The following is a 26,776-nucleotide window of genomic DNA, read 5'->3' on the forward strand; positions in this document are numbered from 1 at the left end:
AAACGACACACTGTCTGAAAGAGAAGAATCTTTTGCACCACTTCTGGCCACAGTACCTCTTGCGGTCTGGGCATGTGCCACATGGGAGTTGAATCCACAACCTGAAAGGTTTGGGGCCTGTGGTTCAGCAGAGTGCACCACTCAGTTGAACCACATTACTAACAACCGATACCACGCAGCATGTACAGTACAGTGCTTGTGACAAAGAATCACAGACAACAGATCAAACATAGAGCAGAATGGGTATATCAGTGAAGGATGTCAATGAAGTATATGTATTGAATTAATAAATAGGATAAATAATTATAAATAAATAATAAATAGGAATCTTAAACAAAATAAATATTCACACCTACAGTATATAGCTGATGTGTGCAAGCTGATAAGTGAAACACACAGAGTGGATTGAGCGTGCAGCGGCACATATGCACAAGCTTATCGAGTGCATCCCTTTTTCACAGACATCGCTGGAAAATTTGTAAAATTTGCAAAGAAGGTAAAATACGGCACATATTTCTAACGTTAACTGATAGTAAAGAGAGGGAGAGAGAGTGCACACTTCTGTTGCATGCTCTTGAGGCTCTTGATTGCTGATCGCTCACTCAGCACACATTTGGATTAAAACCAAGGCCCTGTTTTCACCTGGTGTTAACCCCCAGGGGTTGGTGGTTGCTTTTTTTTCTTATCAGTGCGAAAGAGACTCAAATAACTTTGTTGTAAGTGTTATACATCATTTGAAACTACTTTTATTTGTGTACACTCACAATAAAACAAAATGTTGTGCTTCTGTAAAATAAAGAATATAAACATGATGCGCATTCTGCCGTGTCTCAGTGAAATCCATTCTGAAATGCAACAGAAAAACTGTAACTCAACGAATACTTGCCAAACAGACATGAGAAATGTCTTTAGAAAGCTTGAAGTGTCTATTTTTTAAATTAAGTAATTCATATTAAACTAGGGTGACCATACGTCCTGTTTAACCAGGACGTGTCTGGCCAGGATTTCGAGATCGCCCCAAAATGCCCGGGATTTGGCTTTTGCTTTCTACAGTCACCATTCATTATGTTTAAATTATTACATTATTTGACACTGACACGTAAGTTACGTGCCAGCTTTGCAGGTCATGCATTCTGCTTCACACGGATCCCGATCGAGACGAAAACACAGGAATTTTCTTAGCAATGCTAAAACGCACATCAACCGATCACTTGTTTAGCGTTCATGTAAACACTACATTCAGATTCACCAATCAGAATTAATTCAGTCCTATTGAATCAAAAGGTGTCCATGTAAACAAAATGAATGGCGACGAGAAAGCAAAAGCCGAATCCTGGATATTTTGGGCGATCTCGAAATCCCGGCCGGACATGTCCTGGAAAAAGAGGACGTATGGTCACCCTATATTAAACACAAATATTCTCTGTTTGTCATCCGTATGAAACCAACGAGAGGTACAGTTTCTTAAGCGTCTGCTCGATATCCGTAATGTGACTACAGCAATGAGTGCACAAGTAATTAATATGCTAATCATCCCTGTGAAACGTCACCTCAAAATAAAACATCAAACTTGATCTTTCCTCTGGTTTTCATCAAGTTTGGAAGACACGCTGTGAGTTTACTTTGGATTTAGGCCTACCCCAGAAGATTTTAAGGTAAGAAATGTATTCTCACTTATACTAGGTAGTGTGTTATTGTTGCATAAACTTCACATTGTACTACAAACGCAACACTTGTTTTTGCTCCCATTTTTCATGAGCTGAACTCATAGATCTAAGACTTTGTATATGTACACAAAAGGCCTATTTCTCTCAAATATTGTTCACAAATCTGTCTAAATCTGTGTTAGTGAGCACTTCTCCTTTGCCGAGATAATCCATCCACCTCACAGGTGTAGCATATCAAGATGTTGATTAGACAGCATGATTATTGCACAGCTGTGCCTTAGGCTGGCCACAATAAAAGGCCACTCTAAAATGTGCAGTGTTACTGTATTGGCCTGTGGAATGTTGGTCCACTCCTTTTCAATGGCTGTGTGAAGTTGCTGGATATTGGCAGGACCTGGAATACGCTGGTGTTTGCTTCAGTAAATGTTCTCTGCCACTAGCACTGTGCATTTGAAAAGCAAAACACGCCAAACATTAGGCTGTGTTTTTACTCCAATCTCATTTCATAACGAATGAAAACATTTGAACTAACATGATAATCCATATATTTTTCTGCAGTGTAGTGTACTGAAGTATTCATTTCTAATGATTTATAGTTATAGGCCGTGCATACATATATATCTCATATCACACACACATCGTGTGTCTTTGTGCCCTCAACGATGTCCCATTCAACTATCGCGGGTGCGAAGGCATGCGATTATATGATGCTGCCTCAGATCGGAGAGGCGCTCGCGGGCTATCTCTCCCCTGGGATCGCATTATCAGATGCATTTTCAGCAGCGGGTCAGGCTGGTACTGCGCTATACACACCATAGCTGTCATCCAGACCGTGTTTGCTTGTCTGATTGATATTTGGCTGTATTTATTGCTGAGAAATTAAATGATAATATGATAAATCAGATGCTTGTATTAATATATTGTCTGGCTATTGTAGCGTCCGGACGAAATCACGATGACTTATTCATTCTAAGTTTCAGAAAGCTTTTAACCTATTGGACTCCTTCATATAAATCACCGGCCTAGCGCCAATGAGTCTGGATCAAATTGCTCCATTGACACGTTAGTGTCATGGTAGAAATTAAACAGAAACACCTCCAAGCTCCTTCATGAGCTTCAAACAGATCGTTAAGCTAAGCTATACACAAACATTCTTTGCATTTAACTCAGAATATAAGTAATTCCAAAAGGTATATGATATATTCCTGTATGTATGTTTCCCACCTAATATTAGCCTGGTTATGACTTTCTAGTTGTGTAGCTGAACTTATATTCAAGAATAAGAATGTATCTCTACTGCTGTTTCTTCCAGAAATATCTATCTTGGTACCGAATTAAACCTCTCGGTTTGCCTAAGCTAAATATATATAGTAGGTTACAGTAAAATGTATTATACTATGTTTACCATCCTTTGGAGTAGAAACGACGAATTCTAACACCATCATAAGCCATGCAAATTAGGCTGTCAAGAGGAGACAAAGAGACTCTCTCCCGTTCAAAGTTTTCTGAGTTTTATTGGTTGGTTCACCCAGAAAAGGTTTGGACTAAGATGCCCTTAAAGGATGATGAAGGTGGCTCATCATCTCTCTTCTCTTGAAGTCCTCTCTCTCCAAGTTTGTTTTGTCACTCCGAGTTTTGTTTTGTGTCTTACCTTTGTTTTCTTAGCTTTTTGTCTTAGTCTTATCTCCGCTATCTACGAGTGAAATGTCCTGAATTTTCGGCAACTTTGCTTACAAGTAAACCGTTTGAACTTCCCACAAACGGCACGTGCTCCGGAAGAACCGAAAGAACGCTTCAAACTAACGGACACACCGAGGACGGACACTCACACACACACATTCTTGCTCAGCACCAAAGATCCATGCAAGTATTATTTCTATTGAGATAGCAGAGTCAAAAGCAGAGTGTGGCGAGTTGCGCTCCCCCTCGTAAAGATAAAATTTTAACAATATTTCAAGTGTAATCTTTCTTTGTAAAAAATAAAGTATACATTTTATCATTCGTATTTCAAAGTTAAGGATTCATTAGTTTGAATAAAGTCTACATTGGAACAAACACTATAATAACATCTTTGTTGATGACTTTATTTTTGACAAAACATAATATATACATATGAGCAGAAATTGGCAAACAAAAGCTTATTTGATGTGGCAGTAGTCTATTTCACAGTAAAAACTTTATAATCTATCCAAAACTAGTCAACGAAATGTTGTCTTTCATATTTCGTCTGTAACATAGGCCTATCATTTTTATGATATATTAGGGCATATAAATGTTAATTTGCAGTTTAATACGTTGCTTATACAAAGACATTTTATTTCAACATATTTCAGTCGATTTTTACTCATCTCAGTATAGCAATATAGTTTGGTAAAAGCTGTTCATTCATTCACACTCAGACACGCGATTCATATTTAAACAGTCTTTTTGCGGTTTGCATACACTATTCCATATCGCGATTAGAACAAAGCACTTAATAATAAAAAAACTTACTATTCACAATCCTCAGATGGATCCATCCATTGCTCCTCGAAATTAAACTAAACCAGCACTTTTCCCAGGATTATTCCTCACAGCCTCGCAAGACAATGTAAAAAAAATGTAATCTGATTAAACTTGGTGTGTTTTATCGAGTTGATGTGAGCGTTGACACGTTTGCATGGATCGCCTTAGATCATTTGCGTTTGAATACGCGCTCTCTGTTGGCGGGGTCACATTAAAAGATAATAAGCTATAATGAGCTGAAATGAGAACGACTGACATCTCTCTCTTTTCATATAGATTACATAAACAGAGAATATTTGTTTTTGTTATAAATTAGATCATTTAAAAGTACACACTTAAATGATTATAAAGATATATAGCTCATGCCTAAGTAAATAGTATTCGCAGAGTTTTGTTTAAGTTTAGAGACGTGCTCCAAAAAAAAAGTGACGGAGAGCCAGAAAGCACACCCTGTTTATTTTCTTTATTTTACAAAAGCACAATGTTTTATTTCGATTGTAAGTGGACACATAAAAATGAAGACATTTAACAGTTTCTTTTTTCATATTTCTTAAGTCTGTATGACCAAAAATGACGGAGTATTTTAAGTCTATGTTGCTGCTATGTGAAAAAAATCGAGCAAAACGCGCCGGTGCGTTTGCCGACCCCAGAGGGTTAATAATGTGCTTTTTTTTTTGTCCTTCATTATGTATCTTTGAATTATCTTGTGTTGTAAATAAATCCAAACAGTCCAAAAACCCATCCTTTGAATTATGTTGTGTTGTAAATAAATCCAAACAATCAAAAAGCCATTATTTTAATCTTTCCACATTCTTTGTTCTAGTTCCCTCACAGTCCCACCTGATAGGGCCATTAGGGGAGGGTCTTTGTCTTCCCATGTGTGAAACACATCAATATTCATGATGATTAATGCCCTCCCTGCATTCAGCTTTCTGACACAAAACATGTATTACAAATTTTAAATCAATATATTGTTTTATGTGAATGAGTGGGCAAGATGATTTTCACATCGTTTTAAAGCAAAAATTCTAGGCTACATGATACAATTTTCAAAAGTCTTGTGATCAAATATTCATTATGGATTGTATGGCTGTTAAGTCCCCGGCTTGTCTAGAGGTGTGGGACTAACAAACAGATATATACCCAGGGTGGAAAAACCAAGGATGACTCAAAAACATGCGTCAAGTTCATGTATTTATTTATTTCAGCCTTATGTAGCCTAAAGTAAACTACAAGAATACTCAATAAAAAAGTGCAACACAATATACAGTCTCCACGGCTCCCACCACACGATTGCCCGCCGCTCACCACGCCGACTTCCAGCTGATCGGGAACCCCGGTCCGACAGCTGCCTCCACAGAGTCACTTGACAGATGGCGCGGGGAGAAGCTAAGATCAGCACCTAGCAGATCGCGCTACAAACCACACAGTAATCCACACAGTAGTTCGCACAGTCTGACGCGAGCCGCCCAGGAAAAGTGAGAGACTCAAGAGCACTTCACTGGCTCAACTTATACACCCTACTAATTGCCACTGATCCGCTTCAGCTGCGGGATTCTCACCGCGCCGGACTCAAGACACGGGACACCTGCAGAAGAGAGACAGAAGTCACCCACAGCAACAAAACACGCAAACAGACCTCACGGGTCGTAAAAATGGCATTTTATGGATTTCAGTGACCACGCATAAACTTAATTTTCTTGGAACTACAAACTTTTACATACATGCTGCTCACATATTATTGTAGCAGAGTTTGTGCTGAATACAGTGTAATTAGACTCTAGCCATGAAAATGTTACAAGTAACAGAAATAAGCACAAATGTCAGGGCATGTCAAAACACCTCCTGAAAAACATCTCAGACCCGAGAGGGTTAAGATTTGTTTTGATCGATGAGATCACAAGTAGGGCTTGTCAGTTGTCAGTGCAGCATGACTCTGTGATCAGTAGTAAATGCTGCTCCATCTGAAAGCCAGAGGGCGCTCTCCTGCAGACCCTCCAAATATACCCTGCTGGAGAAGAAGCAGTGTTGCCAGATGTATGATAATTATCGTATTTGTACGATAACTTTGATCTCTGTACGATGTACGATCAATAATGAAAAAAATCCCATAATGTACGATAATTTCAGAATTTTGTGATACTCAAATGATGGTTGTTGTAATCATAGGGCTTCTATACTCATTGATCTAACTGTGGATTCTACATCTACCATCATGAGGAGAACGTGAACGTGCACGTCTTCCATCTCATCTCACGTTACGTCTCCTCAGCCAATCATCGTGGAGACTGATTCTCTCCCACGAGCACAAGTTAACGCTCTTTTTTATATTGTATACAAAGTTGTATATCATAAACGTGTCATCTCTGTATGTTTTGCAAGAGAAAAAAAAGTAAGAAAAAAACAAAAGTTAATACCTGCCGCGGCGCTTAGGTTGTGTCCAAGCTGAAGTCAATAGTTTAGCAATAAAGTAATTTGCAGGTCGTGTCAAAAAAGATGTTGGTCTAGATAAATAGCTATATTCTGGTACGTTTGACTCGTGTACGATAATTTTCTTCCAAATACAATAATTTTGAGCTTCTGGTACGATACTTGGATATTTCCGATCTGGCAACAGTGAGAAGACGACAACACAGTCATTTCAAGAAAAACTATCATACTATCGCTGTAGCTGAATAAAAAGTAGATCGAAACGCTTTGATTGATTTTTTTAAATGTTGTCTTTTGTATAATGCTTCTCATGTTTGGAAAGATGTTTGATGCGTGTTGCTTTTTCAAATGTGTGGATAATTCCGATCATTGATTTCCGTCTTAACAGCGACGGAAGTTGCACATAAGCGACTCAAACTTGCAGTGCTTTCAGATGGAGCAGCATTTACTACTGATCAGAGGCGTATGTCACTGACAAAGCTGCGCATAAAAAATAATCGCAATAAGCCAAATCGGTTTAAGTGTGATTTCATGTTAATTGTGATTAATCGTGCAGCCCTAATCACAAGTAGACAAGGGAGACACATTCCCATTTACACCTGGTGTTTCAATCTGTCTCTTTTGTCCACTTTCGACCACTTCTGTCCTGATTTCTTCAATGGGAGTTTCAAGTACCAAAAATTAAAGTATTGTGTCGGACTCATTCTGGAAAAAGTGGTATCGGTGCATCCCTAAATCTAACCAATTAGAATGCAAAGCTAACTTGAGGGTATTGCACCCATGGAAATTAAATGTGTAAAAAATAAAATAAAATAAAAACATTGTTCTTTCTGGACAGATGGAATTGGACATGTACAATTCAGCCTTGCAGACCTTTTTCACGAATAGACATAAGGGACAAACCCTGTTCTATCAGTGTCAGTACTTTTCTGGTCAAATGCTAATTTTGTTGAAGATCATGCCTTTTTTGTTAAACAGTATAGAGAAAAATTAATGTTCACTTTGTTCTTTAATTGAGAGTTCAGATAATTTTTGCCCCTGTTTTTATCTTATCTAAAATCTGTCAAGACAAAAATCAATGATTGAACTGCATCTGAAAAGGTTTAAGCAACTTTTTCCAGAGAATAATGTATATTTTCCTAGCGTAAGTCCTGCTCATTTGCAGGGTCCGCTACATCGGAATTATCCACACACACATTGGATTTAGTCCTGAGCATTCTTTTTTTCTACGAGAGGGAATTGGGTCCTGTCTACGAAGTGGCAAATATGGAGTGCATTACAGCGAAGATTAGAGATTTGGGGGGGGGATTGATGGCAGACAACATGCAGTCACAATAAAGTGGCTTATTCTCAGTGTTATCAGGTACATCAGAGAAAAGGAAGAACTGGAAAATCTTATGCAGACCATAAGGATGAGACGTACTGTAGTCAAATTCAAAGCTGCACTTTTGTTCATGAGATTCTAAGATCTGATTTGCATGATCATTTCTGCTATCTATTTAGGATTATTATTTATGTTTTGGCCTTATTTCTGTGTTTAGGTCATGGACATTCCAGAGGAACTCATTGAAAGTCATGACCTCACAGTTGACTTCATTCTAACTCCAACAAGAATCATCAAGACTAAATGTAAACACCCCAAACCACAAGGCATCATTTGGTCTAAGGTATTTATATCTACAGTGTCAAAGTCATTTATGTCTGTTGTAACTTTTTTAATGCTTTTTAATGACTTTTTTCCTAGTAATAGTAATTCAAAGTCAATTAGATCTCTGAAATCAAGCTGGTGTAGGGTTTATGCTCAGTTTGGTTATCTTCACTGAATTCCTTAGCCCATTTTAACAAGCTTTGAAAATGAACTCCAAGAGACCAAGAGAGTAAATTAATTTGTTAAAATGTTAAAAAATACTGACCACTACTCCAGTTTTAGGGCATCAGGGTTGAATATGTGTTCAGTTCAAAAGGCAGAGCCATGGGTGTCTGATGTTAGCTTCAGGCAATGTAGAGTGAAGAGACAGAATTCTCTCTCTCTCTCTCTCTCTCTCTCTCTCTCTCTCTCTCTCTCTCTCTCACACACACACACACACACACACACACACACACACACACACACACACACACACACACACACTCACACACTCACTCACTCACTCACTCACTCACTCACTCACTCACATACACCAGAGCATGTGAACCACATTTCACCAGTGAGAAACGCAGTCTAATTTAGATGAGCTGCTTGCACCCATTTCTCAGTCTGGGCTTTTTGGTAACATGGTTAATGCTGTCGTTGAGAAGCGTAACAGCAGTTTCTGTAAGCCGTTCTTGCTCCAACTCTCACCAACATCCTCAAGGGGACTAAGGGAGTAGTGATGCAGTCTGTCCCCTCACAGAGGCTGAGGTGCACAACCTTGTACAGCAGCTCAGTGCCCACGCAGGTGCATTGACCTTATGTCGAAACCTGCTTGGTTTTTGTCTCAGGAGTGCCATTCCTGATCTGTTTGTCAGAAAAAGGACAACACCCCCACAGAGGATGTTGTTGAACCACTTCGAGTCCCGCACACAACAGTCTGTTTCATGCAGAGGTACAAAACTGTTTTAATTCCCATGTGAAATCCATGAGATCACATGTGAAACGCATGTAAATTCCCATGTGAAACATATGTAAATTTCCAATGTGAAACCCATGAGATCACATGTGAAACAGTAGAGGAGCTATGCTGTGACTTAGGCACAAGGCACATCTAACAAGTCACATCGAGTAAATTTACCACAGCAAACGGTACCATGTTCTTAGGGCCTACAGCCGTTTCCCAACATTAAAACAAATATAACTGATTCAAATTGAGCTTTTATTTCAAAACATGCAATGCAAATGCAAGCAGTCAATACAAAGTAGAAAAATGCCCCCTAAATACCTTACCAAACAAGTGATACAAATTTAAAACATGCAAAGCAAAAGCAAATATTAAAAATTCCTATAAAATGCAGATGTAGAGGGTGTGTACCTTCAGAAGGCTTCCTTAAAAACAGATTAGATCAGTACAAAAACCAGTCGATCCTGATAAAGTAAAGTTTCATTACTTTTCTTTCTGGATTTCAGGATTATGCAACAAAGTTTGTGCCTAGAAGAAAATAGCATCATAGTCCAGCTTAACCCACTAGGGTCTGAGGTGTTTTCTGGGCCCTGGAGGTGTTCTGACATGCTCTGACATTTGAGCTTATTTCAGTAACTTGTAAAACTTCCATGGCTAAAGTCTGATTACACTGTATTCGGCACAAACTCTGCTACAATAATATGTGAGCAGCATGTATGTAAAAGTTCGTAGTTTTGAGAAAATGACATTTATGCGTGGTTTGTGAAAAAACAAAAACAAAATTGTCACTGAAATAAGGTCAGGAAACCCATACTGATTATTTCTTCACAAGACTTTTGAAAATTGTATCACGTAGCCTAGAATATTTGTTTCAAAACTATGTGAAAATAATCCTGCCCACTCATTCAGATAAAACAATATATTGATTTTAAATTTGTAAGACATGTTTTGTGTAAGAAAGCTCTATGCGAGGAAGTGTGAATCTTCATGAATATTGATGTATTTTACACCTGGAAAGACAAAGACCCTCCCCTAATGGCTCTATCAGGTGGGACTGTGAGGGAAGTAGAACAAAGAATGAGGAGAGTTTAACAGAATGGCTTTTTGATTGTTTGGATTTATTTACAACATAACATTATCCAAAGATACATAACAAAGGACAAAAAAACACATTATTGAACTCTAAAGACAGAGACTTGAACAGTCATACACATTTGTGCCATTCCTGGAACATAGTACATACCTGTCATTTCCAAGGTGTTTTGAATTTTACATGGTAAAATTTTTCATTTTACCATGTTCATGTACAGAGACTCATGTGAATGTTTAAGTCAGCAGGATTCATCAGTGGCATCTGGTCTGGTTTTCACCCTGTAAAAAAAAACAAAAAAAAACAACTGTGACCATGCTGATATCAAGATAGACTATAGGGTTGAACGATTTTGGGAAGAAATTGTTGATATTTAAAATTGTGATTTAAAATTTACAAAAAATATATATATATATGAGGAACACCAGGTTTGTTGTGCATTGTAGGCATATACTTGTAGGGCTGTGTAGCAAATTAATTAATCAATAATAACTGGTTATAATTGATTAGAAATATTTGGATCAGTTAATATAATTAACTTAATGTCGTAAATTAATATTACAATCAATTAACCTGTTTGTCCCGTGAACACTGTGTTAATTGTTTATTAACTCTAAGAAATGTACATTTCCGGGGCATGGGAACTGTCTTTCTTAATTTACAGTACTACTAAGAGCAAGTAGACAAAAACTATGATTAGTGACTCCAGTTATGAGCTTGAGACACAGACAACTTTACGTGTGACATGAAAAAGACTGTATTAACTAAACTCTTTAAACTACTCTAACATACGGATACATACATGCATACAGTTTTCCAAGGGAAAGAGAGCTGAAGCAGAATACAGGAAAGCAAGAAGTTATAGCATTATTTGGAATTCGGCAGATCAACAGCCTTGAGCAAACCATCAGTTTAGTTCTAACACGCCCTTCTTTAAAAGGGGTAAGGATACTTAATGTATCAAATAATGAGACTAAGTTTGATACTTGCATGTCTCGCCCATTTGAATTGAACTGTCCTGATGCAATTTGTTGAGGCTCCAGTTGATCTTTGCTGATGTGGTTTTGATGGGAGAGAACCAGTTGGAATCAGGGGATTTTTGGTGAATGGAAAGACAAGGCACAAGCTTGGCACATGGCGTTATGAAATGACATTGGAGTAAAAACATGAAGCCTAATGTTTGGCGCGTTTTGCTTTTCAAAAGGGAGAGAGGGAAATGTAGGATGTCAACATCTCCGCTTATCTAACAGATTGTCCGCGATTTTTATCCAGCTCTGAATAGTCTTGTCCTTTGCACCGTTGACCTTGGCAGTGGTACCTTCCAGCAATACAATGTATCTAAAATAAGATGAAAGTTGTAGGTATGGATGGTTGTATCCATAGCTTTAAAATAGTCTTTTTGGCAGCAGTGCTTGCTGCCAATAAGGTCCTTTTTTGTTGAGCATTCAACTGGAGAGCAGAGTCATCTAAAAGTAGAAATAGCAAAGGGTCTTGAGGTATATCAGAATATCCGAAAGAACAGTACTTACAAAGTCCAAAAAGGAACCACCGTTGGGCATTCCCAAATAAGGAATGTGCAAATAAGAACCTACTGTAGATGTGTTGCATAGATGACAGTATGGATCAGATCTAACCTTCATCTTATACAATACACTAGAGGTAATATAAGCCCTATTAGTACATTTATAATGAATCATCTGGTGAGCCAGGTTCTTAGATGCAGTGAAACATCTGGCCCATACCACATCCCAGTCAGGTTTAGCTAAACCATCCTATTTCCATGAGTGGACAGCTGGAATATAAGTGTATTGCAATAAAATAATTGAATTATAGATCTTAGAAACTAAGCCACTAGAGGGAGTGTTAGGGTCCAGCCACTTCCACAATGGATCTGGTAATAAATATCTACGTTTGAGCAAATATCCACGAACACAGTATTTAACAGTAAATACGGGTCTAAACATTATAATATTGACCATATTAGTGTAAACACTCATACTAGCCTACTTTTATATAATGCTATTTATTATCGAACATAAAAACATCCTTGTGTCGTACATGTAAATAAATTTAGCATTGAAAGGTTGCCTAGCTGTCTATAGTTCATATTTCATGTTTCTGTCTATTTCATACATTTTAGTCTGGCACCAGTTTAATTAGTAGCTACATTGTGAAGTTTATGCAACAATAACACTTTTTTTTTTTTTTTTTTTTTTTTTTTTTTTTTTTAACCTTTATTTTTACAGGCAAGTCATTAAGAACAAGTTCTTATTTACAATGGCGGCCTGACAAGTGGAATAACCACTTAGGGAAAGGGAAAGAGGGCTAAAATAAATACATTAAATACATACAAGATACAGTTTAAAACACAGTAGACAACAGACACTTATAACCAGCTAAGTGTACAGGTACATAGAAGTGATAATGGATGATAAAAAATAATAACTATGTAGAGAAGCAACTGCATATATCCGTGAACAAGGATGATATAATAGTTTTGAATGATGCAATTGAAATGAATGTCTCTAGTTTGAGAATATTTTGCAGAGTGTTCCAATCGCGAGCGGCAGCAGATTGAAAAGATGCTAGACCAAAGGCAGAGTTGGTTTTGGGAACGCATAATTGAAGATGAATTGAAGATCTAGTATTATATGTGACAGGCTTTGGCTGCAGCAGGTGACCTAAGTAAGGAGGTGAACGGCCGAGAAGGGTCTTGTAAATTAAGGTGAACCAATGAATTTTTCGGCGATTGTGAAGGGAGGGCCAGTTAACAGAAGAATATAGTGCGCAGTGGTGTGTATTGAAAGGAGCATTTGTAGCAAACCTGATAGCGAAATGGTAAAGAGTGTCAAGTTTTGATAGAGTGGACTTGCAAGCAACCCTATATATAGTGTCTCCATAGTCTAACATGGGTAGAATAGTCATTTGAATAAGAGTAAGTTTGGCCGAAGTAGTGAAAGAAGAGCGGTTTCTGTAAAGGAAACCAAGCTTGGCCTTGACCTTAGATTGCAGCTTTGATATGTGGATGGAGAAAGAAAGTGAAGTTTCCAACCAGATGCCCAAGTACTTATATGCAGTGACTTGTTCTAAAATAGTCCCATTGCAGGTGGTGATGTTAAGAGCAGGAGGTGGCGTAGTACCCTTACGGTAAAACCACATGATTTTTGTTTTGGAGGTATTGAGAGTGAGTTTGAGTTGTGTAAAGGACTGCTGTAGTTGGAAAAAGCTATCTTGCAGGATAGCCTGAACAGCATCTGGGGAGGAGCCTGTGGCATAAAGGATTGTATCATCAGCATATAAGTGAATGAGAGAATTACCAACTGCCTGGGGAATGTTATTAATGTAAATTGAGAAAAGTGTAGGGCCAAGGATGGAGCCTTGGGGGACACCCCTGGTGACCGAGAGGGAGTGGGAGAAAAGGTTTTCAAATTTGATACGTTGAACCCGGTGAGAGAGATAATTTGAAAACCAAACCAGTGAGTGATCAGTGACACCAATGCTGCTAAGTCTGTGGATGAGTGTGTTGTGATCCACAGAGTCAAAAGCCTTTGCAAGGTCAATGAATATAGCAGCGCAGTGTTGTTTAGTATCTAACGTGGATGTAATGTCATTAAGCACTTTAGTGGTAGCTGTAACACAACCATACCCTCATCGGAAGCCAGACTGTGCCCTGGAGATGATACTGTTCACATTGAGATGACTGATTAGTTGTTTATTGACAAGTTTTTCCATAATTTTAGACACACACGGCAAGATGGAGATTGGCCTGTAATTGTTTAGGTCAGCCTGATCACCGCCCTTATACAGAGGAAGCACAACAGCTTCTTTCCAAGCAGCTGGAATCTCGGCTGTATGAAGGGAGAGATTAATGAGGGCTGTTAGAGGAGCTGCAATGACAGGGGCAGCAATTTTAATAAAAAAAGCGGCAAGATCATCAGACCCAGCTGCTTTATTGGGGTCCAGAGCAGTCAATTCCTTTAGAACTTCCCCCACTAAAACAGGCCGGATGGAAAAACTGTGAGGAGGTGCTGCAAGGCTGCAGGTATTAGAGGCTGCAGGGGCTATAGCAATAGGGTTTAATGCCTTGGAAACAAAACCAGAATTTATGAAGTGGTGATTGAAAGCTTCAGCCATGGAATTTTTATTAGTAACAATTATGTCATCCATTTTTATGGACAATGGTATGGTCCGGGGTTTGTTTTCAAGTTTTTTTACTGTATTCCAAAATGCTTTTGGGTTTGCACCACAGAGTGTGAACTGCTCTTTAAAGAAGCCAGCTTTAGCCTCCCTCACCGCTTGTGTGGCCTTGTTCCTGATTTGACGAAATAAAAGATTGTCTTTGGCAGAATGTGACTTGCGTGCTTTGCGCCAGGCTATATTTTTTTGCTGAAGCAGAACAGCTAGATCACGATTAATCCATGGGCTATTGCGTTTTTTTATGCGTACCTTTTTGTTTGGGGCATGTTTGTTGATCACAGCAGTAAAAAAATCTTTAAACAACAACCATGCATCATTAACAGTGGGAATCAGGTTGACTCTATACCAGTTTACATGGGCCAGATCACGTAAGAAAGCTTGAGCATCAAAATATTTCAAACTACGTTTAGTAGTGATTACGACAGGCTGTTTAACAGAAAGGTGTTTTCTAACACAGGCAATGAAACAGTGGTCGCTGAGATCATTGCAAAAAACACCCGATAGGTACATGAGTGGTGCGTTTGTAAACACAACATCTATCAATGTGGCCTTGTCACAACTTTTTGGGTTGTATCTGGTAGGTAGATTTACGATTTGATGAAGGTTTAGACAGTCAAATTGTTGTACAACTTTCTCAGGGGGCTTAAGCATGTCCCAGTTTAGGTCACCAAGTATGATCAACTCAGACCTGGTGAAAGGCGCAAGAGCATTGCTTAAGGCCTCTAGGGTACATGCTGGTGCAGATGGAGGGCGATAGCAGCCAGCCACAGATAAAGAAAAGCTGTTTGATAGTTTCATGTTAAGAACAAGAAGATCATACTGTTTGGGTATAGACTTTCCCAGAGTTATACTACATTGAAGATGTTCTTTTGTGAAAATTGCCACCCCCCCACCCTTAGATGACCTATCCTGGCGAAACAGGTTGTAACCAGATAAATACAGGTCAGGGTAGGGAATAGAGTTACCATGTCTCAGTGATCACTAAAACGTCAGGATTAGAACTCTCAACCCAAACTTTAAGCTGGTCCAGTTTAGGTAATATGCTTCTTGCATTTACATGCAAAAACCCAAGGTTATTGCGGTTACAAAAATCATCAAAACAAATGTTATTTGAGGCCACACAATCCGTAGGAAAAACAACACCAGAAAGAACATCAGAAGAAGGGCCAGGGTGGACATGAACATTACCAGAGATCATAAGCAGTAATATAATCAAGGCACGACAGAGCACATCTGAGGCACTACAGTAATGTTGTTTTGACAATACAGTTGTATGCAGTTTGTTAGGTAATGCAATAATTTTAATGAGCGTTCTCATAATAAAACATGACAATAGAGCCAGAGTGACAGAAAATCTGTCCGGCATTAACCCAAAAGTCTGTAGTATCATTAAAGAGGCAGAGTCTCTATCAAATGAATATACTTTGTCTGTTTTACTGCCTAAATGAGCATGGTCATGTTGTTTGATTGCACATAGAGTAACGCAAGGTACTGAGAAATATGAGAAAAGTGCGGAGAAAATGAAAAATAGTTTGAGTGTATCCATGGTTCAACAGAGAACAGAAAAAGTCAAAAAGTCAGCAAAAGGACCTTGTTCCAGAGTGGCTTGCACTTACTTCAATGCAATGTACTGTCAATTATCCAGGTAGAGACACACAGGCATCCATTAGCACGCAGCTTCTGTTTGACTAAGTTCAGCTCACCAAGCTCGCATCTCCCCCGCGCCAGGCTACTCCAGCTCCCAGACCGGCTGTCGTCGTATTTCCTGGTAAGACTGCAGCAGTTTCCACCGTAGCTCCACCGTCAGATTCCCGTCAGACAGACGCGTCGCGCGAGTGAATGTTCACGTGGATCCAAGCACCTTTGAATTTGTAGCTCCGCGAGCGGCTCTGGGTTTGAGCGTTTTAAACTCGCGCTGATGTTTGTAGCTCCGCGAGCGGCTCTGGGTTTGAGCGTTTAAACTCACACTGATGTTTGTAGCTCCGCGAGCGGCTCTGGGTTTGAGCATTTAAACTCGCGCTGATGTTTGTAGCTCCGCGAGCGGCTCTGGCACGCTTACTATTATGAGTGGGAATTTCTTACCTTAAAAATCTTTATCTTCATTTTGTGTTCTCCTAATTGATTGGTAAATCCAAGGTAAACAGCACAGCACATCACAAACACAATGTGTCTTCCAATGAAGTGTGATTCTTTGTAATAGGACGCACTTGAGAAACTGTACCTCTCGTTGCTTTCATACGGATCACTTAAACAGAGGATATTTGGTTTTGATATGATTTATCATCATTTAAAAATAGAGACTTCATGCTTTGCAAAGACATATGTCTCATGTATGTGTGGCAAGCATTCGCTGAGTTAGTTCATTTTCTGTCATCCATTCGTTTCAGAATGAACTTCACACTGAGAGAGACGGCACAACACGCATCATGTTTATTTTCTTTCATTTACGAAAATAGAGAGATACAACCACGATCGGATGATAAGAGCAAATCATTTGTGACTCTAATGAGAGCTGTCTCAGTACTATGGTATGGTCTAAATCCTGACTGAAATTCCTCTCAGATACCATTTCTTTCTAAAAAAAGAACATAATTGTGAGGATACTGCTTTTTCTAGTATCTTTGACAGAAAAGGTAGATTCGAGATCGGCCTGTAATTGACTAATTCTGTAGGATCAAGTTGCGTTTTTTTAACAAGCGGTTTAATCATAGCCAGCTTAAAAGTTTTTGGTACGTATACTAATGACAAAGATGAATTAATGATATTAAGAAGAGGATCTCTTAAAGGTGCCCTAGAATTTGAAATTTAATTTATCTTGGCATAGTTAAATAACAAGAGTTCAGTACTCAAACACCATTGTTTTCTCCTTCTTATTTAAATCTCGTTTTTGAAAAACACCCCTGAAAAATAGGCGAATCTCCTCATAACACCGACTGTGACGCAACAGTCGAGATCATTAATATGTACGCCTCCAAAAATTTGCATATGCCAGCCCATGTTCAAGGCCAGGCGGAACTGCGCAGCCGAATCATCGTCCGAATCATCTTGCAAACGAGCGAAGCATGGCAGTTGCTCAGTGTTTGGATGTACAAATGAACACAAAGGTATTTTTTTAGTTCCTTCATCCAAGCCTCTGAAGAACCAGTGGGTTATGTGAATTTCTGATGTGTAATTGTTCAAGTTCAGACAGATAATCTTTCTCTCAAAGTCGTTCAATACTATTTATGTATCAGTAAATCAAGCCAGTGACTAAACGATCAACTTCACATCGTTTCTCTTGGTAGGATGAAAATAATCTTACTTAAACTGTGATTAATATACAGATAGCGATCAAAGAACAATCCCTTTACAGTCGCTCAAGCTGTCAATCACACAATCACACAGCGTAAGTTTATCTGGACACTTGCCAAAACTTGTTATGAAATCAATGACGCTGTTACACTGCACAACGAAGCTCTTACTGTACGTACATCATGTTTGCATTTGGTGAAATCATTAGTGAGAGTGCAGAAACTGCGTTGCAATGATAAGATCTTCATTCACGTGATCAACAGGCTTACACTGAAGTCTCACAGCAGCCAATCACAGCAGTGGACGTTTACACTGAAGTCTCACAGCAGACACGCCCCTTCAAACAGAGTGTTCAAATCAGAGGCTAAAATCAGGCTAGGAAAAATGTCTTTTATTTCTAAATTATAACAAATTTTGATCTAAAAAACATACTAACATTATAAGGGCACCCCAGGAAACATTCTAAAATAATAAAATAATCCATGCAATGGCACCTTTAAATCTTCTTATGATGTAATTAGTACATTGGGAGTTATAGAAAGTGTTCCCGGTTCCGGCTGACCTAATTTATGCAGCCTAATAATCATTTAACTCAGGGGTCGGGAACCTTTTTTGACCAAAGAGCCATTTTTTCATTTTTGGTTAATGCATTTTTCCAAAAGATCCACAGTAAAAAAAAAATATATATATTATTATTAAAGGCGTGCTTTTTTTCCAATAAAATTTCAACAGTAGTAATTATTAGGTCCATAGACAACTAAAAACAAACAAATATTCAGCAAATAATAAATAAGTTGCAATATGGAATTAATTGTGCAGGGCTTTCACTGTGAGGTTGAGTTACCAACTGATGAGCATAAATCCTCTTTAGTGTGCGTGAGAGAGAGAGAGTGAATGCACACAGTACTTACATCTACTGTGTTTACGTGAATACGTAATAGAATAGCAATAGAATTGCATTTTGATATATTTCTGTGTTTATTTGGCCGTTTAGGTGCGTGAGCAAAGAAAAAGGCTAGGCCTACTATGCTTGTCCGTGTTGCGCTTGGAGCGCGCGCACAGCATCCTGTCAGTAGAATTCAGTTCTCTTTCGCGACTTATCGCGCTTTTAATATTTATTTTCAATATAAAGCATATCCTGCTATTTTCTTTCTCATTCATTCATGTTTTATTATTAATAACTTTAAAGGTGCCCTAGAATGGATTATTTTATTATTTTATAATGTTTCCTGGGGTGCCCTTATAATGTTAGTATGTTTTTTAGATCAAAATTTGTTATAATTTAGAAATAAAAGGCATATTTCCTAGCCTGATTTCATCCTTTGATCTGAACACTCTGTTTGAAGGGGCGTGTCTGCTGTAAGACTGCAGTGTTGTTGCCCACTGCTGTGATTGGCTGACATGCTTGCATATGAAATATCTGGTATTACATGTAGAGCTATCTGGAAAACTTTTACTATTACAGCTTTTATACGCAGTTTCTGCGAGAAACGACGTGAAGTTGAGCGTTTAGTCACTGGCTTGATTTACTGATGCATAAACAGTATTGAACGACTTTGAGAGAAAGATTATCTGTCTGAACTTGAACAATTACACATCAGAAATTCACATAACTCATGGTTCTCCAGAGGCTCGGATGAAGGAACTAAAAAAATACTTTTGTGTTCATTTGTACATCCAAACACTGAGCAACTGCCATGCTTCGTTCGCTCGTTTGCAAGCCATGATGTCTCTCGAGGAAAAAACAATATCGCGCTGGATCTAGATAACACAGTGTAAATTATCGTTAATAAAATCACTACTTACCGCTTGTGGGAATATAACGTTAGTTGAAATTGCCCCCTTCGTCAGTATGAGACGCTGAGAGAAGCCTGGCTGCTTGATATTGTTCCAGGTTAGAAAAACAGTCCGTGGTGAAATGGGCAGAGCAACTAACAACTTTGAATTAAACTGTAGCGGTATCCGATTATAGATAGATAGATAGATTATAGATAGATCTGCCATTTTCCCTATAATCCTCCTCCTGCTTGTTTTTTCTTCACCTGCAGAACTTCCGATGATTCGGCTCCGCAGTTCCGCCTGGCACTGAGCATGGGCTGGCATATGCAAATTTTTGGAGGCGTACATATTAATGATCCCGACTGTTGCGTCACAGTCGGTGTTATGTGGAGTTTCGCCTGTTTTTCAGGGGTGTTTTTCAAAAATGAGATTTAAATAAGAAAGAGAAAACTATGGTGTTTGAGACTCACTGTATGTCATGTCCATGTACTAAACTCTTGTTATTTAACTATGCCAAGATAAATTCAATTTCACATTCTAGGGCACCTTTAAACAGAATCAACTGAAATCTGTGCGGATTATCAAAAATACGAGAACATAAAGGGTCTCTGCGGCAAAAGTGAAAGTACCATCGGGTGAAATGTTTCGAATTGTCTCTTTGCATAGCAAAGCACCCATTTCAATAAAAGGATATATTAAAGTTTATATAGCCTACTTTTAAATTTTCGCTGCTGTTCTAAAAAATGTTTTCGTCATTACTTTAAACAAGCTACAGCTGCTTGAATCCAGTGCAGGAGCTGTAGGTTACCACAGAAACGTAAGTGGTTAGTTGATTGCTGTGGTGACTCGTGACACTCATGAACACGCACTTTTTCCGGTACAACTTGAATATTATTATTATTATCATAAACGTTTCATTAACTTCGGTAGGCTGTAGGCTACAACAAGGGAATTGTAATTGGCTGCTTTTTCTGCAGAGAGCCGATCTCTGTTGATGTGTCTTTTTTTTTTTTTTATCGATCGTTTGTTGGTAAAGGGTAAGAGACCTCGCGAGCCACATGATTTTTGCCAAAGACCCATAGGTTCCCGACCACTGATTTAACTGATTTGAATAATAGGAATGTATAATGTTCTATGCGAATGCCAGGTTAAAGAGATATGTTTTAAGTCTAGATTTAAACTGACAGAGTGTGTCTGCTTCTCGAACAATCCTAGGAAGACTATTCCAAAGTGAAAACTATTGACATGCTTCCTAATAATATCTCCCAAGGGTAGCATGTCAGAGTGAATAGCAACGGTCCTAGTACTGGGCCTTGTGTTACTCCATACTGAACTTGTGATCGATATGACATCTCTTCATTTACTGCTACAAACTGATAACGGTCAGATAAGTATGATTTTAAACCATGCTAATGAAGTTCCACTAATGCCAACGTAATTTTCGAGTCTATTCAAAAGAATGTTGTGGTCGATAGTGTCAAATGCAGCACTAAGGCACAACCATGATCAGATGATATATGTATATTGAGAGTTGTCAAAAATAAAAACAAGCAGATCATATGCAGATCCACAGCATGCCCTCTAGAAGCCACCCAAAAATAAATTCTAAGAATTACCAAAGTCCCAAATTACCAAATTACTCGGCGGCCATCTTTCAAACGCCTCTCTCAGCTTTTCAGTCATGTAGTCAAGTACAGCTCCTGTGTCTTTGAATGGGGAAACATCAGATTCTCCAAAGCTGTTCACCAAGCTTCTGATTAAATTTCATATTTGAAGTCATCAATGCAATCTGACAACTGTCTCATAAATTTTGTTTCTTATGTTCAAATAGCATAAAAAAGTGTATTTTTCAGACTAGACTAGCCAATGCGCATGTGCAGTCATAAGCACGTTTTAGAGCATTAGCTGTGCTTACATGGATCCTAATAATCCAATTGTAATTGGACTAGTAGCACAGTTGAAATAAATGTCACATGTAACGTGAAAATTAATTGAATGAATTGGCCAAATCCAATAAAAAATTCATTGACCCTTTTCACATTTCAGGGTTTCTCGGAAGCAGAAGTCGTCATAGTTGGGTAAACTTCTATAGCAGTAAATGAGAGACTACATTAATTTTTTGTGTTCCCATTTGCTCAAATAAAAGAATAACTCTACGATAGCTTTCACAACTTTCAAAAAGAGGGAAAAAACGGCAGTCAGAAGAGAGAAAATTTTACATTTTACCAACAACCACTGTATTAGAAACAACAATTAAATGAGCTTTTGTTGTTGAATATAGTGTCATAAATTACTCTGTCATTTTAAAATTCTCCTTCCACTCATCGTCTGTGAAGTGGAGCATGACAACGTCTCACACTAACTCATCAGCAGCTTCATTTCCATGAATCCCTTTATGTGCTGGTACCCAACAGAATCTGACTCTTCTCTGGATGATCTTCGGGTAGCAAATTATGTTATTACTGACGCAGATTCAGAACATATAACTACTCTGTCAGGTCTTATTTCCTCTACCCATGTTAACCCAATTATGATGGCAGTTATCTCTACATAATATATAGAAAAATTAGCCGTTAATCTTTTTGACATTTCTACAATTAATATTGGAATATTCACTCTTATTCCTGTAATTCATGTGGTTGGATCTTTTGATCCATCTGTATATATTTGTAGACTTGCACAAAATTTCCCCTGAACGTTTTTTTTTTTTTTTTTTTTTTTTTTTTACATTCGATTTAATCATGCCCATATCCTCCCAATCCCTTATCTTTTCTAATATTTCTAGTTAAATTTCAACCTTAGGGAAAGTCCATGCTGGTACCTCTCCCCATATAGGTGACATTACACTCAATCTCTGCAATCTTATATTTTTCTGTTAAGGGGCTTATGCTCCATCCAAATCCCCTTTTTTTTGTTTACATATTCCTAGCAATTATTTAATACATCAGTAGTAATATGATTTCCAATATAACTCTTCATATATTTCCAGTATATCAGTGATAACTTCATGCAAATTCAGTGGCATTCCATTTGCCTCAACCTTTAGAGCATTAATTGGTGTTGATTTTGTTGCTCCTAAGCATATCCTTAGAGCTCTATACTGTATTCTATCCAATCGATTTAATAATGTTATTGATGCAGCACCATATATCATACAGCCATAATCGAACACAGATCTAATCATAGCTTGATATATAATTAGCAATCCTAGTCGTTCTGCTCCCCACTCTTTGCCAGATATCGCCCTCATCACATTTAATGATTTTTAACATGTAGCAATTTCATCTGTGTTTTTTCCATGTATATCTGCTATCAAACCAGACACCTAGATATTTAAATGTTTTCACTCTAAAGCTTTATCATAGAATTTTAAATCATAACATTCTTTTGCAAGTATAGAACATACAACATGATATACTTGTTGACATTTTAAATCTCCGGTCTATAGTCCACTGTTCCACCTTTTTAATGGCTGCCTGCATGCAAGAGTTGACCTGCGAGGTGTTTTGACCCCCTTCCTGTTCGCTGGAGTGATGAAATACTTAGTAGACTGTCCTCACTCAATGGCTGGCTGTGTAAGTGGTGTCCGCAAAATAATATAGGGTTCATAGACAATTGGAAAAGTTTTTGGGGCAGACCTGACCTGTTGAAAAGAGATGGTATTCATCCCTCCTGGGATGATGCTGCTCTTCTCTCTAGTAATATGGCACATAGTCTTAGAGCTCAAACATGACAATTTGGGGCTCAGGTCAGGAGGCAGACAGACTGGCTAAACCGACCGTCTGCTAGCTGTCTCACGTCACTGTGGTCAGATAAATCCCATTACATAGAGACTCTTTCACCTAGATATCATCATCTAGAGACTGTGACTGTTCCCCGAATTAGGAAATACAAAAAACTCACAAACCCCTTTACGGGTAAAAATTAAAGTGATGTTCAACAAATAAAAAATAGATAAAATACAGATGAACAAATGATAAAGCTTGGGTTGCTGAATATTCGATCCCTTACTTCAAAAGCACTTATTGTTAATGATATAATTACAGATTATAACCTTGACGTGTTGTGTTTGACAGAAACCTTGCTAAAACCCGACGATTACATTACTTTAAATGAGTCCAACCCCAAATGAACAAATGAACTGTAACTCAGTGAATACTCGGTCAAACAGGCATACAGACACACAGGCATGAAGCTTGAATTCTCTTCTTTTAAATGAAGTAATTTATATAAAAAACTAATATTCTCAGTTTATGTAATCTGTATGAAAAGAGAGAGATGTCAGTCGTTCTCATTTCATCTCATCAAGTGTTAATGTGACCACGCCCATGCAGAGCATAAAATGTCTTTGTATAAGCAAGGTATTAAACTGCAAATTAACATGTATATGCAAATATATCATAAAAACGATGTTACAGACAAAATATGTTTAGACAAGATTTCGTTGAATTTTGAATAGATTATAAAGTTTTTTTTACTGTAAAAAGACTACTGTCACATGAAATAAGCTTTTGTTTGCCAATTTCTGCTCATATGTTAAATATATAGTGATGTTTTGTTAAAAATAAAGTAGGTACAGTGAGGAAAATAAGTATTTGAACACCCTGCTATTTTGCAAGTTCTCCCACTTAGAAATCATGGAGGGGTCTGAAATTGTTATTGTAGGTGCATGTCCACTGTGAGAGACATAATCTAAAAAAAAAAAATCCAGAAATCACAATGTATGATTTTTTAACTATTTATTTGTATGATAGAGCTGCAAATAAGTATTTGAACACCTGAGAAAATCAATGTTAATATTTGGTACAGTAGCCTTTGTTTGCAATTACAGAGGTCAAACGTTTCCTGTAGTTTTTCACCAGGTTTGCACACACTGCAGGAGGGATTTTGGCCCACTCCTCCACACAGATCTTCTCTAGATCAGTCAGGTTTCTGGGCTGTCGCTGAGAAACACGGAGTTTGAGCTCCCTCCAAAGATTCTCTATTGGGTTTAGGTCTGGAGACTGGCTAGGCCACGCCAGAACCTTGATATGCTTCTTACAGAGCCACTCCTTGGTTATCCTGGCTGTGTGCTTCGGGTCATTGTCATGTTGGAAGACCCAGCCTCGACCCATCTTCAATGCTCTAACTGAGGGAAGGAGGTTGTTCCCCAAAATCTCGCAATACATGGCCCCGGTCATCCTCTCCTTAATACAGTGCAGTCGCCCTGTCCCATGTGCAGAAAAACACCCCCAAAGCATGATGCTACCACCCCCATGCTTCACAGTAGGGATGGTGTTCTTGGGATGGTACTCATCATTCTTCTTCCTCCAAACACGTTTAGTGGAATTATGACCAAAAAATTCTATTTTGGTCTCATCTGACTACATGACTTTCTCCCATGACTCCTCTGGATCATCCAAATGGTCATTGGCAAACTTAAGACGGGCCTTGACATGTGCTGGTTTAAGCAGGGGAACCTTCCGTGCCATGCATGATTTCAAACCATGACGTCTTAGTGTATTACCAACAGTAACCTTGGAAACGGTGGTCCCAGCTCTTTTCAGGTCATTGACCAGCTCCTCCCGTGTAGTTCTGGGCTGATTTCTCACCTTTCTTAGGATCATTGAGACCCCACGAGGTGAGATCTTGCATGGAGCCCCAGTCCGAGGGAGATTGACAGTCATGTTTAGCTTCTTCCATTTTCTAATGATTGCTCCAACAGTGGACCTTTTTTCACCAAGCTGCTTGGCAATTTCCCCGTAGCCCTTTCCAGCCTTGTGGAGGTGTACAATTTTGTCTCTAGTGTCTTTGGACAGCTCTTTGGTCTTGGCCATGTTAGTAGTTGGATTCTTACTGATTGTATGGGGTGGACAGGTGTCTTTATGCAGCTAACAACCTCAAACAGGTGCATCTAATTTAGGATAATAAATGGAGTGGAGGTGGACATTTTAAAGGCAGACTAACAGGTCTTTGAGGGTCAGAATTCTAGCTGATAGACAGGTGTTCAAATACTTATTTGCAGCTGTATCATACAAATAAATAGTTAAAAAATCATATATTGTGATTTCTGGATTTTTTTTTTAGATTATGTCTCTCACAGTGGACATGCACCTACGATGACAATTTCAGACCCCTCCATGATTTCCAAGTGGGAGAACTTGCAAAATAGCAGGGTGTTCAAATACTTATTTTCCTCACTGTATATTGAATTATCAACTAAGATGTTATTATAGTGTTTGTTCCAATATTCAAACTAATGAATCCTTAACTTTGAAATACGTATGATAAAATCAAATGTTGAATTATATGTGAAAACTGTTTAATAAAATAGCAAAACATTCACAAGGTAGATGTAAGTAACATCTTAATAGGTCAATATAAACATTAAATTATTTATTATAGTTTTTTATTAGTGACACATTTGGGGAGAGGATATATTCCAAAACTTTCTGAAAATACAGTATGAGAATTAACTGCATAGTTACTAGAAATGTTTACCTTGGATATTATGCAATTTGCATGCATACAAAATAAGTCCTCACATTCTTTACTTGTGGTATACCCTCTCAGTGATACACCTGACTGAAAGGCTCATTGCGCGGCTCATTATGCAGCTCATTATGCGGGTCATTGTCTTCTCAGGTGTGAATCACACCCCCACGCATACTGCCTTTCCAAACAAAATGTGTCTTACAAAGTTTAAATCAATGTATTGTTTTATGTGGATGATTTTCAGATCATTTTGAGGCAAAAACTCTAGGTGACAACATCCATTATTCGAAAGTCTTGTGGACACATATTTAGTATGTGTTTTTTGGCCTTATTTCAGAAACTTTAATTTTTAGTTTTTTCAATAACCATGCATAAACATTATTCTCTCAAAAATACAAATATTTACACACATGTTGCTCACATATAATGGTAGCCCTGTTTGTGCTAAATAGAGTGTAATTACACCTTTGCCATTAATATGTTAAGCAACTGAAAAAAGCACAAATGTCAGGGCATGTCAAAACATCTCAAGGACCCCAAAAACACCTTAGACCCCAGAGGGTTAAAAACTGCTAGATCTGCTTATTTTTTGATTCTCTTAGAAGAAAACAAACACAACCCTATAGGTATTTATTTGATATAGTGGCTAAATTAACAAGAAATAAAGCTTCTACTTCTGGTTTCCAAACATCATAGCAGTAATGAGTTTATGAACTTCTTTACTTACAAGATTGATAATATTAGAG

The 26,776-nt window shown here is 38.1% G+C and overlaps 1 protein-coding gene across 1 annotated transcript in view; it reads left to right on the forward strand.

Moving 5' to 3' along the window:
* mthfsd (methenyltetrahydrofolate synthetase domain containing) overlaps positions 1 to 26,776 on the forward strand; it is a gene marked incomplete at its 5' end in the record, with an annotated part of 73,360 nt that overhangs the window by 24,754 nt on the left and 21,830 nt on the right. The window contains one exon of the mRNA XM_084125136.1: positions 8,144 to 8,269. Within this exon, the coding sequence (XP_083981262.1) occupies positions 8,144 to 8,269 (126 nt within the window). The remainder of the gene's footprint in view (positions 1 to 8,143; positions 8,270 to 26,776) is intronic.

Source organism: Abramis brama (genome assembly GCF_963993115.1).
Source record: "Abramis brama genome assembly, chromosome: 9".
In the NCBI taxonomy this organism is placed as follows: Eukaryota; Metazoa; Chordata; class Actinopteri; order Cypriniformes; family Leuciscidae; genus Abramis; species Abramis brama.